The sequence below is a fragment of the Pseudopipra pipra genome, chromosome 16 (assembly GCF_036250125.1).
Source record: "Pseudopipra pipra isolate bDixPip1 chromosome 16, bDixPip1.hap1, whole genome shotgun sequence".
In the NCBI taxonomy this organism is placed as follows: domain Eukaryota; kingdom Metazoa; phylum Chordata; class Aves; order Passeriformes; family Pipridae; genus Pseudopipra; species Pseudopipra pipra.
Genome location: NC_087564.1, coordinates 8,991,268 through 9,003,955, shown reverse-complemented (window position 1 = coordinate 9,003,955; position 12,688 = coordinate 8,991,268). Strand labels below are relative to the sequence as shown.

At 40.6% G+C, this 12,688-nt stretch overlaps 1 protein-coding gene across 3 annotated transcripts in view; it reads left to right on the top strand.

The window, feature by feature from the left end:
* The window catches only part of PDILT (protein disulfide isomerase like, testis expressed), a 23,406-nt gene extending 10,718 nt beyond the window's left edge, over nt 1-12,688 (top strand). Inside the window, exons 4-11 of one of the 3 annotated variants that reach the window (XM_064672969.1) lie at nt 1,747-1,884; nt 2,597-2,707; nt 3,552-3,677; nt 4,642-4,839; nt 5,850-5,970; nt 7,380-7,561; nt 11,263-11,352; nt 12,482-12,688. In XM_064672969.1, the coding sequence (XP_064529039.1) occupies nt 1,747-1,884; nt 2,597-2,707; nt 3,552-3,677; nt 4,642-4,839; nt 5,850-5,970; nt 7,380-7,561; nt 11,263-11,352; nt 12,482-12,550 (1,035 nt within the window). In that variant the 3' untranslated portion in view covers nt 12,551-12,688. Of the gene's footprint in view, nt 1-1,746; nt 1,885-2,596; nt 2,708-3,518; nt 3,678-4,641; nt 4,840-5,849; nt 5,971-7,379; nt 7,562-11,262; nt 11,353-12,481 lie in introns of all 3 variants that reach the window. The other 2 variants (XM_064672968.1, XM_064672971.1) reach the window with 2 other exon arrangements.

The following is a 12,688-nucleotide window of genomic DNA, read 5'->3' as shown; positions in this document are numbered from 1 at the left end:
AGACTTAACCCATTGCTGGTGTGAGTTACACTGCTACTGGAGTCTGCAAATGCAAAAAGTTGTAATTGCTGCCCAGAGTTGCTACCTATCACTGCATTTCTGTTCAAACACGGTGTAAAATCACAGACATGATTAGTTGGAGGCTGTTCTGGTGAAGGAATGTTCCCTTACTGCTAAAGTCCATTAAAAAAAAAAAAAAAAGCAGTAGATATTATCTAATATACTGAAATGCTTTTTCTTCATCTTTCCAGCTGATGATTTAAACAACTTCAGTGAAAATCAGGGGTCAGAGCACAGTTCTATGAATATCATGCTAACTGTGGTTTTCAGCTCCTGTCAGCTGCCAAATCTTCATGGATAGGAAGTCATAAAATACTACCACTGTACATAATCCAACACATGTAGTCCTTTCTCAAGCAAATTCCGCCAGTTCCCAGAGCAGAATAAGATTGTTTGGAGCTAAATGCTTGTGAACAATAGTCAATAGGCATGCTGTCAGAAGTCAGTAAAACAGGAATAGTTTTTTCCTGTTTTTTCAATTTTTAATATCTGAAACATTCAGTCAAGGATTTTCTCTATCTAAAGAGACTTTTATTCTGGTATCTCTCTGCCCAGTTGAAAGCACAGTGTCTGGACTCATACCTGAACTGATAATGTCCCAAATGTGCTGGCTATAGTAGATAGTCCAAGTTTAATGGATATGGAAAACAGGATTCATTAGCAAAATACCCCATAGTAAAAAAGCAGGTGAACACACCCAGCATAATAGGACAAACTGTGAAAGCGCTCGGAGTGCCCAGAATTTTTCTTTGCAGCAATCTGCTCACAGGCATTTAGGAAGGAAGGCAGCTTTTCTGTGCTGGGCCAGATTGAGAAGCCCTTGCTATCACAGTGATACCAGAGTTCCCTGAACCACACTGATGGCAGATATTGCCTGCAGATGTGTTTGACAGGACACTGATTTCACTCGGGGGCTGAAATGACAATCGATGAGCATGAGCTAGGGCATGTCAGAATTCTAGTGGGTGGAAGCCAACAAAATAGTGTTCAAGCAAATAAAGAGCTGTATTTGGCCTTCTATTAGTCACAGATTGCTCACAATTGTGAGTGCCAGGATGTGTTGGAAGGTCTCAGCATATAAATTACTATTCATCCAGCATGAAATAATTGTCTGATTAAATCAAATCTGGAAGTGCTGCTGCCTTTCATCATGCTTATTTACTATTAGTTTGAGGGTGGACAGCACAGTGACTATTTGACAGATGTAGAAGTCAAGGTCCTTGCCTTGAAGAGCACTCAGTCAAAGCCCCAAACACATCAGTCAGGTCCTCTTGCAAGCAGTGAGCCCTCCTCTCTAATCTATCACATCCTGCTGGCTGTGCAGGCACTGTGGAAGGGGAGCAGCTGGTGGCTCCATCCCTCCCCACTGGCAGAAGGGGAGTGCAGGGCAGGTGAGATTAGGGCAGGAAGGACATAGGGGACCACACACCATCCCTACTCACCCATGTCAGCCAACACTAGCTGGAAAGGTGAACACACTGGCCATGTCACAGCATTTCTATGATCTCCCCTGTGGTGAAGAACTCCCCTTGGAGCTAATCATGGCAAGCTATACCCACTTCACAATTATACTCTCCTCTCTACATCACAAGCCTTTTAGGGGTCTGTCTCTCCTGTAGCTCTCACTCCCATGCATCTTGGCAGGATACAGGACACAGTCTTAATAAATACTCTTTCTTGGACTAGGAACTTCACAATGACAGTGTGGAAGTTTTCTGTGAGGTGGCAAGAGATGTGCCAGAGATGCCTTTTGGGATGACAGCCAGTGAGGACATCTGTGCTGACTACAGCATCCAGAAGAACACTCTTGTTGTGTTTAAGAAGGTAGGAGTACAAAAGCCTAGCTGTGCTGTGGCAGTTTTGGGCTATGGAAAGGCAGTTTGGGAGTTTTTCAAGTTAAATAATTTCCTAGTTGAAATTCAAACAGCTTAACACAAAAAATAATGCATTTACAGACAGGAGAGACAAGTGGGTGGCAAAATGAGCAACCTTTGGACAACTGATATTTTCAATCTGGCTGCCTATATTCAGGCTTCTAATTTATGCTTAAGGATCTGGATGTAACAGCTTTACTTGCCAACCTGCATTTTAATCAACATGTGCTGCCAGGTTCAGTGAGATTTGCAGACATTCACCTCTTTTCCTATCTGTTGTTTTTAACCAAGAATCTTCTTTTCTTTCAGTCCACAATATAAGAAGTGGCCGACAGTAAAAACAAAACTACACAGAGTAACACCACTATTTAGGCTAGGAAGTAGTCAGACCTAGAATTTCCTGAGAGAGTGTATGTCACAGATAATGTGTATAGATGTAGAAAAGATTTTTCAGTATGTTAAGATTACTGAACAAATTAAAACTGTCAGCTGTACCTTGAATTTTAGCTATGATCTCATTCTGTAATCTAGCTGTGACATTTATTTCACAAGTTACGGAATTTCAGTTGTTAAGGATCATAAAACTCTTACTTTTAAAGACTGTCATTTTGCTGCTTTAGTTGATAAGGCCAACAACCTCACAAACTTCACTATTTGTCCAGGGAAAACCTGTGCATAACGAAGTGCTTGAAGATGGCAGACAGAACAAACTGGGTCTAACAAGGCTAATCAAAACCTTCACTTTGGATTTGGTCACTGAATATAATATTGAGGTATGTATTTCTCTGCATTAGCAAAAGCCACAGGAGAAAGACAGGAACCCATGCAGAAAGAGACCTAGGGAGCTCTTCTGCTCCTTAGTGACTGAGAATTTTGTTTGTTTGTTTGAAAAGACCAGCCCTAAACACATCCAGAAACACCAGCAGAACCCAACAGACAGCTTTTGGTCTAACCCAGGCAAAATGATGCTCTCCTCTGGCAAGACATTGTTTCCTAGAGGAGAGGAGGAGTGGCTGGTTGAACAATGAACTCTGAGCATGCAAACACCAGGTGCTCTGGCCAAGACAAGGACAAAAGAAATCAGCAATAATTGTTGCTAGTGCAGGTAGGGAGGGAAAGACATGGAAATACCTGCTTTCCTGGGGGACACCCCATTTCCTCTGATCATGGGGTGGCATGAGAAAAAGGACAGCTCTGTGCAGGGAAGGAGACATAGGCTGCTGATGCCACCTAGAAGCGAAGGATGTGCCCAGCCAGGTCTAGCTCCTGCAGCTGGGCCTCCCAGGGTAACACTGCCTTTTACTTTCAGCGTTCATTCTTCAGCGTGTGTTATACAGGAGGGCAGACTGGAAGATCACAGTCCCTTCTGACTGTAAAAATCTATGAATAATTATGAGGTTTCCCCTGGAACAGAAAAAACATCAATCAGCAGCTGCTGATTCTTCTCACTCTATCTTCTTTAAAACAATGAAAAAAATCCAACAGTTGTGGAAATGATTGGGAATTGAGTCTTAAAAAGTAAAATTTGCAATAACAGAACTGAGTGATACACTGAGCCCCTGATTCACTGTTCTGCTTACAAAGAGTGGAACAGATGTTGAGCCTTTTGTTTCCCAGACATCTGTGAAGATTTTTGATGTCCCTGTTGAAAATCACATCCTGCTGTTCACCCCAACGAACTCGGAGACGTTCAGTGCGATTTATGAAAACTACAAGTCTGCTGCTGCGGAATTTAGAGGACAGGTTTGTAATGCTGAATCCAGCTCTGCAAATATGAATGCCAAAAGATCATGGAAAAACACTCACCAACATTATTACTGGTAAAAGTACTGCTGTCAGCTCATCTTCTAAGTCTACCAAACCACTTAAAAACAGTTTCAGTAACTATTATTTGAATTTGTTAAGGACAAGCTGAAAAATAAACTTTACTAGGACATGATTTTTTAAAATATAAAGTTCACACAAAGGAAGACTAATTCCAGCTGCTCCCAATTAACCTGTTTCTGATTTTACAAATATGACTTTCCAGGAGCAGTTTCCAACCAAAGATAGTTTTAGCAAGGTTCTGGCAATTTCTGGCACTACCAGGAAATGCCATGAGGATCTCAGAGTATTGCCTGAACCAAGGGCTGGAACCAGCTACAAAATCTGAGGAATATTGTAAGGTATGTGCATAGCCTTGCTTGCAGCATGTGTTTGCATGTGTATGGACAGTTATAGGCAGTCATACTCACAAGAATTTCAGTTTTCCATTGTTAATCACTCTGGTGCTTTTCCTGCTCCAAGTACATGACACACTGAAGAATTGTATTAAAGTCATCTTGTACTAAAATATCACATATTGGTAAAGACATGGTTACAGGTGTTTCAGCTCTTCTATCCTGTTAAGATTTATGAGGAAGAGCAATAAGCACTCTGAGGAGTAATTTAGAAGTGTTGCTAAAAGATGTGATAGCAAACCACTGTGAAAGGACAGAGGGAAAAACTCCATTACTTTTGGCTGCTTTAGCAGTTGTTATTAACTAAGGATGAAGGTATGATAAAGTCCATAGAGCTGCTGGTTTCTAGTCTGAGACCAAAAATTTTTCTACACAATTCCTTGCATTTAAGGTTAGATCCTCCTGCACTGCCAAGCTCCATTTCTTTAAAATGGCTAATCCAAACCTGGAAGAATCAACCAGATGCATGACTCTCTCTTTACTATCAGATACTGTTTGTTTTGGTGGATACTAATGAAGGAAGGAATGGACGAATTTTTGAGTATTTTTGCATCAGGGACATTGATGTTCCTGCCGTGAGAATCCTGAATCTGACAAGTGATGCAAAGTACAAAATGCCTGCAGACGAGGTGACTGTGGAGAACCTTAGAGAATTTTGCCAGAGCTACCTCAATGGAAAAGCAAAGGTACGTCCATTACTAATAAGACACCTCTCTACTACACCAGCTAAAACAGTAACAAATTTGCAAGGCACCCCTTTTTAAGTTAGAACAGTGTCCTGTTCTGATCATCAGTCTGTTAATCTACTGTCACCCTAATGCATTCATCTACAGTTGTTGACAGAGCATTCCTCTGTATTTAACAACTGAGGTGGATTACAAAGTTTTCCAGTCCTTCAATGTAAAAACTGGATGGAATAATTTCTGACTCAATAATTTAGTTGATGTCAACTGTTGCATTTTAGTGGTTTAAAAACTTCTAATGTCTCAATCTTCCCAATACTATAACAGAGATATTTCACTCCCTTAGTTGGGATAGATGCAAACCATGATTGTGACAAATGTTGAGGTTACAGAAAAGTCCAGTAAACAGAGAATTGACAGTTTCAGAGTGGAGTAGGATTTGGTATTTGTTTTAAGCTAGTTTAGCAGAGTGAACTTTCCCAGGGGGATCATTCCCAATGGTAAATACAGCATTTGTTGTCATAATGAGGCATCATCACACTCATGTCAAAAATACATTAAAATGCTTTGCTTATTCAGTGCTCTTCAGGCTCATTTACAGGGAGAAAAGATGGTCAGTCTGACAGCAGGCAGAATTTAAGAAATTTGAGTAGCAGATCCTGATTTCAGTGTTGGAGGGGGGCAGAAAGACAGAAGAGACAGAATGTCACCTTATCCCCATCAAGATCCTCTTGAGTGGCACATTCCCACCAGGGACTCTACTATAGTAGAGTCTGTATTCAAGAGAGGGATGATTAATTCTGACTAATAACTATGTGAGACCCCAGCTCCCGCTGAAGGGAGAGGAGGTAGTACCACGTGGAGGCTGGCTGGGATATAAAGATATAAAATAATTATCACGTAGTAACAGTGCACATTAGGTAATGTTCCACTATTCTCACATTAACTTGAGCTGGAGCACAGTTTCTCAATGGTCCCTGCATTTTCACAGCAATGTTTCTGTTTCTGCTTAGGTACATCTCTCTAGTGAAGAAATTCCAGAAGACTGGGACAAGATGCCTGTCAAAGTGCTTGTTGGGAAGAATTTCAACAGTATCGTCTTCAATAAGACCAGGACTGTGTTTGTTATGTTTTGTAAGTGTTATTGTTGAATTCAGATTTTAAGCTGCTTTAACATGATCAATTGGAAGGAAAAAATGAAAGCTCATGCTCATATACCAAGCTAACATGCTTATAGACCAAACTAATTTTTTGCACTTTAGAGAAGCTGAGCTCAATGAATCTTTGTTGCTTGTGGAAAGCACTGAAGAAAAATTTGTGTCATATCTATGGTAACGCTGTGATACCTTTGCTGACTTAGTGTTGCGCTGAGCAGTGCTGGATCCCTTCAGTAAATATTTGTCAGGGCCATATCAAATCTCAGTGTTGAAAGACAACATGACACTAGAGCATCATGTTGTACAATGGAACATTACAGCGTGTTGTACAGCATGAGTCAGGCTGTCTTCCAAGGGCAGAGGAAGAATTAAGTGAAATGGTCTGGTTATAATGCTCTAGGATTAAATCCCAGAGGGACTGTGGTTTAGCAAATCATAGCTCCTTTTATCCTCCTCTGTCTGCAAGGGAAGTGGCTTTCCTACATGACTCTTTCCAGCAAGAAGCCACTGCCCTATCCTTGTACCAGCCAGCACGGATTAGTTTGTGCCTTGGTTACTTCAGTAAAGCAAACATGCAGCATTAAGAGAAATAGAGATGACTAGCTGTACTGCCCCAAATTCCAGAGGCTCACGAAGGCAGTACATTCCTGTCATCCTCCTTGTTGGCTGCAGCCATTTCACTCACATAAGTAATTTTTTACATTTCAGTGTCATGAACAAGCTGAATGATCTAAGCAGGAATTGAACCAAGTCCTCTGGAAACGAAAGGCTGGTAAATGGGAGGTACTCTACTCAGCAAAGTGCCCCAGAAATTTTAATTCTGTATAAACTGAGTATGAGCATTGTTCTCCTGACTGAAGGACTGCAACTGTGTTTTATGCTGTTTCAGGGGATTCTGGGTTTTCAGCAGTTTGCCTTTCTGCTAACCTGCATCAGTGCAGTGCTCAGAGTCAAAACAGTACCATACCTCAAACTCCTCCTTTTAGGGTAAATATAGCATGCTTTATGAACACAGTTAATTTTAGTCTTCAGGAAGTATTTTGTGCCTCAGACAAATATTTCATCATAGGAATGATGCAAGACTTACCTGGGTGGCATTGGTTACCTGGCACACCTCTCCAGCAAAGTTGTCCAAGTGTTGCATTTATAGTCATAAAGGGCTAAAGAGAGCTAAAGCAGCACTGCTGTCAGAAATGCATTAGTGAATAACTAGTTATCACTACATGAAAACCTGAAAGTCATGAAGAGTGAATGGTTTCAAGCAGAGACTGACCACAACTGAAATCCCAAACCCTGTTAACTTGAAGAGCTAAATAGGTCCCAGTGATCACACCAGCACATGCTCTCCTGTCAGACTGTATCCTACCTTTGTTTTTTAATTTGCAGATGCCCCTTGGTCCCATGACTGCAGAAAACTCCTGCCAATCTGGGATAAGCTAGGAGAGCAATACAACAGTCGTGAAGACGTAATCATTGCAAAGATAGATGTCACAGCAAATGACATCCTGTCTGTTGGATTAGCTCGATATCCATTCTTCACACTCTTCCCTGCTGGATCAGATTACCAGGTGAGAAGCTGTCACAGAAGAGTGTGGAGACACAGCTGCACACCAAGGGAGAGGGGGTGTGTTTGCATGTGCACATGTGTCACAGTGAGAAAGGACTCCTTTAAGTAAGAAACCTTTGGTCCTCATCTACTCAGCACTGGTTTTTGAGCAGAAGACATTGCTGTCAAAAACCTGAATTAGAGGAGAAAACCTTCTATTGTCTCCTTCTGTGTATGAGGTTGTGGCAAGAGCCCACATACAATTTACTGACTTGGACTACAAGTCATTACAGCCTCACATTCTGCTGTTTAACAGCCTCCAATCTTCCTGTTGGGTTCTAGCAACAATCTGAGTGAATTTGCAGATACCTCTTGATGACTGCAGTGCCTTTTTACTTCAAACCATGACAGGAGATATACTGTCACAGAACTACCTATGCTAGTTGTTTCCAGAGCAGGTATGACCATAGTCTCTAAAATGCTGGTACTGCTCTTGTTATAGCCTCTACATTTTCACAAAACTCAAGTCCCAAAACTTTCTTCTATACACTCATGCCAGTAATTTTACACAGCCTCAACTGGGAATAAATATTTGTTGTCAAGACCAATGATTTTTGCACTATGCAAATATGAATCAGCTATGTTACAAAATAATCAGAAAATGATGCTAAAAGAGATGGCAAGGAAAAATACTAAATAGCTTCATTTTCCATCTATGTAGATTATCTAATTAAAAAGAAAATATTTCTGAAGAAAAAAATCAAGATACTGCTATAATTAAGATATTACTAAGCTATTCATTTTTCTTCTTAGTACTAAACTTAAATTAAATTCTCAGACATTTGCCCATGTCCTCATTTAATCTTTGAAGGAGAGATTTTCCTCTCAGATGTGCACGCACATCTTCTAATGAATTGAACTGCAGTCCTGCACACTCACACCGGGTTTAGTCTTCATGCAGAAAAGCAGAAACCCATTAAAAGCTCATAAGAAATGTCAGTTTGCAAAAAAACCCAAAACAAACAAACAAAAAACCAATAAAGACTTCCATTAACTACTAAGGGACTGCTTCATACTTAAAAATACCCTGAAATGAAAGAGTATTTGAAATCTCAATTTCATCCTTGTGCACCATGTTTTTACACCAGTTCCCTCAAATACAGAGATTTTGACTTGTACTTGACCAGCAATGCAGGTGTCCTGTACATGTCTGCAGTCTTGTGTTCTGACCTTCTTTCTTATGGCACAGTTGGCCACAGACATCTTTTCTCACTACAGATGACCATAAATGGTCTGAGACACAACTGAGCTGATAATACACAGTCACTTCAACATCTTTATTTCCTGCCCAGCCAGCATTTACACTAGCAATTCTCCCACATGTCCTTCTCCAGAAGTTAATGAAAATCAAAGCACAGGATACAAATGTCAAGGCTCTGAGTACCTCCCCTGTTTTTCACTGTATAGGCACTGCCCCAAAATTACAAACCCTACTCCCTTATTCTGGCCAAGAAAAGAGCAATAGAAGGGGTTTGGAGCTGAAGAGAAACTGTTCAGAATGAAGAATAAGAGGAACAGGAAATATATGGAGTCCAACAATAACACAGTGTCTCTTCTAGCCTTCAGTATCTTGTTAGATTTAGAAACACAAACACATGAGCTTTCCAATGATCTCTACTGATCCTTCCCATTGTTTAAGGACTAAGAATGAATTGAACACTAGCACAGAAGTAGGACCTCTAAAGATGAAATAACTATGAAAAGACTGTAGAAAGCACACCAAAATGCATGTAAAGAAGTCTAAACCTGCTTCTGGTAAAGCAAGGGAAATGTGGCTAACATAACACAAACCAAAGCTGTTTCCTAGAACTCAGTTATTGCATTCACCACAGACACCCTCACACCTCGTTAAAGGCACAGCCATGGGCAGAACACATTGTTGTGCAGTCCCTTCCAAGCACTCTCACCTGATGAGATCATATCAGATACCCCCCTCCTCCAAGGAGAAGTATCTGCCAGGTCTGCAGGCTATCAACTGTCTTCTTTCCATGGACTGCCACTCCTCTGTCTGTTTAAGAACAGATTCAGCTTTTCATGGAGTTAAAGACAAGTCACTCTCTTCCTTTCAGTGTATGCAAAACCCGATGAGTGACAATATTTTTAAATCAGGAACCACTTCAACTTAACTGGAGTTAAATGGAGCTGGATGAGCCTAGAGACCTAGATCTACAGCTAGGTGTTTAAGCACGTGTCCAGTTTTCCAAAGCACCAACTAAGTTTCCAAGGAACAGTTATAGCCAGAGCTGAAGGAATTACAATTAATCTGATGACTTATATTGAGGAGGGAGGTGACCAGGCATCATCTGAGCTCCATCTGTGAAGCTGATGAACAACTCATCCACTGCATTATCCACTCCAAATTTAAGAGAAAAACATGCAGCCTTTCAGATCGATTTAAGATGATTCTATTTGTTTCCATGGGTTAAGTGAGAAAAATAACATTGATATACTCTTATCCCCTGATTACTCTAATGAGAAGTGTTGACACCTATCCTCAGTAACCAGTGCAGGAATCAGCTTCTTCTCTGGATTTACAGGTCTTCAGGCCCTGAGAAATTGCTGTTCCAGCCATCATCAGAGTCAATAAAAATCAAGACTCATCTGAGAATATTAATTGCCTCTGGAGAAATAAAATAATTTTTCTCAACTGAAGCTCGCAAACATATAACAGTAGTTTAAAAGCTGACACACTTTTTATTACAAGAGAATACCTTACTGATTTGGAACAAAAAACTTTTAGTATACTAGAAGTGTACACTTCTAGTGAATTCACCAGAGACTGGAGGTGTTTTGTTTACAGACCTTTGAACTCAAGTAAGGTAAAAATGTGACTAGTGTAAAGTAACACAAGATTATTGGTCTCAGTGGGAGTAAGTGAGCTTAACCCACAGAATAATAGGCATCTAAATAATAGGCCTATTTCTAAAGACACTCAGGTAACAGCAGACAATTCCCAATGTCACGTACAGGAGCTTTTACAACTTTTTGTTAGAAGACTTGTGCAAAACCCTTTTATACTTCCAGAGAGCAAAGGTTTGGTGGGGCGGCATCTTTAAAACACAACATAGTGCCTAGACCCACTCAGAGAATTTTAAAGCTCTAAACTGAAACTTCTTCTTTCATTAAACTTCCTCAGGAGAAAGTCCTCAGTAAATCCCCAACTTAAGGTGAAGGATAAGAAAATTGATATCACTGCTCATCTTCATCCTGTTCTTTCAAGCTGTGCAACACTTGGTACTTCTGGACTGTGTATTTCAAAACTATTTCAGAATTTGAATTTCCATCAAAATCTTTAGAAAAATTTGAATATCATGGCTGGACACTGAAAAGAATTCTCTTCAAAATATCTTGCCAATATTTATTGCTAAGCACAAAGAACCCCACTGATGTCAGCAGTTGGCAGAATCCCAACTGAAACTATACAATAATAGTTATATTTTTTATACAAATCCTTTTCTTCTCAGGGATGTAATCTACTTCTTCTCTACACTTGAGTTTCAGATGACGTCAGAACCTGCTGTGCCTCTGCCCTCGCTTTCTAAACTGAGCACGAAAGTCTAGAATTTGGTCAGTCTAAAGAACTGAAATGCTCCAGCTGATTTTGCTGTTATTTACGGAATTTTATGTACAGAGTTAAATACTTAACCTTAAAATTCTTTTCAGGAGGTGGCCTATGCTGGGGACTATACACTGGAGGCATTTTCTGAATTCTTAGAAGAACAAAGCAAGACAAAAGCAGAACCAAGAGAGAAGGTAGGCATTTGACCCAGACACTGATCTGCTGTGTGATCCAAGGCACGTTCACACCTTGTGTGGGCATACCTGAGCTGGCCATAGCACAGCCACACTCCTGGGCCACTGTCATGTCAATGCTTAGGTGGTTCTCACCAGCTCGTAGCTGGTTTCAAGCTGACTAGCTTGGCATGACCACACCAGTTGCAGTCATACACACAGCCTGGCAGGCACACACCCCCTCACATCCTTGTTTCCATCACACAGAAACCTTTTCTCCCACTGCTCCTGTTATCGCTGAGTCACTACATCAACACTCTGGCAGTAAGTGCTGCATGGCAGAAAGGAGCCTGCACCCTGAGAGGTATAAGAAACACTTGATCACGATTTTAGCCGGAAAAAAAAGCCCTAGCTAAGTAAGATTCAGCTGCAGCTGGAGTGGTTCAAATATCCATTGCCCACCTCATTCTGTTACATTCATTGCAGCTTCTCTTCATGAAACAAGGACTAACTGAGAGCAGATGATGTTTGGTTATGATAATCTGGTTATGATAATTGTCTGGTTCCTTGACCCTTTCTTCTCCACTGTAAATCAGACCAGATAAGTGCTTGCTGTCCCAGATCAGCCTGTTATTTAATCACAGGTACTCCACTGCAAAAAGACACACTTTAAGTGGGTGATGAGAACAATCTCCACACAGACAGCTACAGGCAACAGAAAAAACCTGACATGTAGATGGAGACACTGTCCACCCACTGTAAGAACCCTGGGCCTATTCTACCCAGACATGAAGTGGATCCACAGGATGCCAATATTATGAATGCTCTTTTCAACTAGCAGGGAAGCTGCCCGTGGCTGAAGAAATAGTTTTAAGTTTTCAGACTTATCTCCACCAGAGGTTTTGGTTTGCTCATGCATTCACTGCTCGAATATAAACCAGCGAAAAGGTTTGAAAACCTGAAAAGCACATTTTAGCAACAGCTGCTCTACTTCTGACCTCATTAATAAGACCTCAAGCTGCTTGCTTGAAAAGATGAAAACCTGTGCTTCAACCAATCTTTAAAATTTTTTGAAGAGAATTACTAGAGCAATTGTCTTTGTGAATATTAGTAATAAGCAGCTTTTCTCTTGCATTTCATTTTTTAAAAGGATCCTTTGGGAGGAATCAAAGAGGATCGCAGCCAAAAAGAGACTGTAATAACAGAGAAAGAACTTTAGTAGTACAGAGAAAGAGAAAAATTCTGAGGATTGTGGGGAATCATTCCTGGAAGGAGCTCACTGGAAGAATGAATCATCTCAAGTGAACACAGAGCTGAATTAAAAAATAAAAATAAAGAATTCAGTATCAATGGCTCA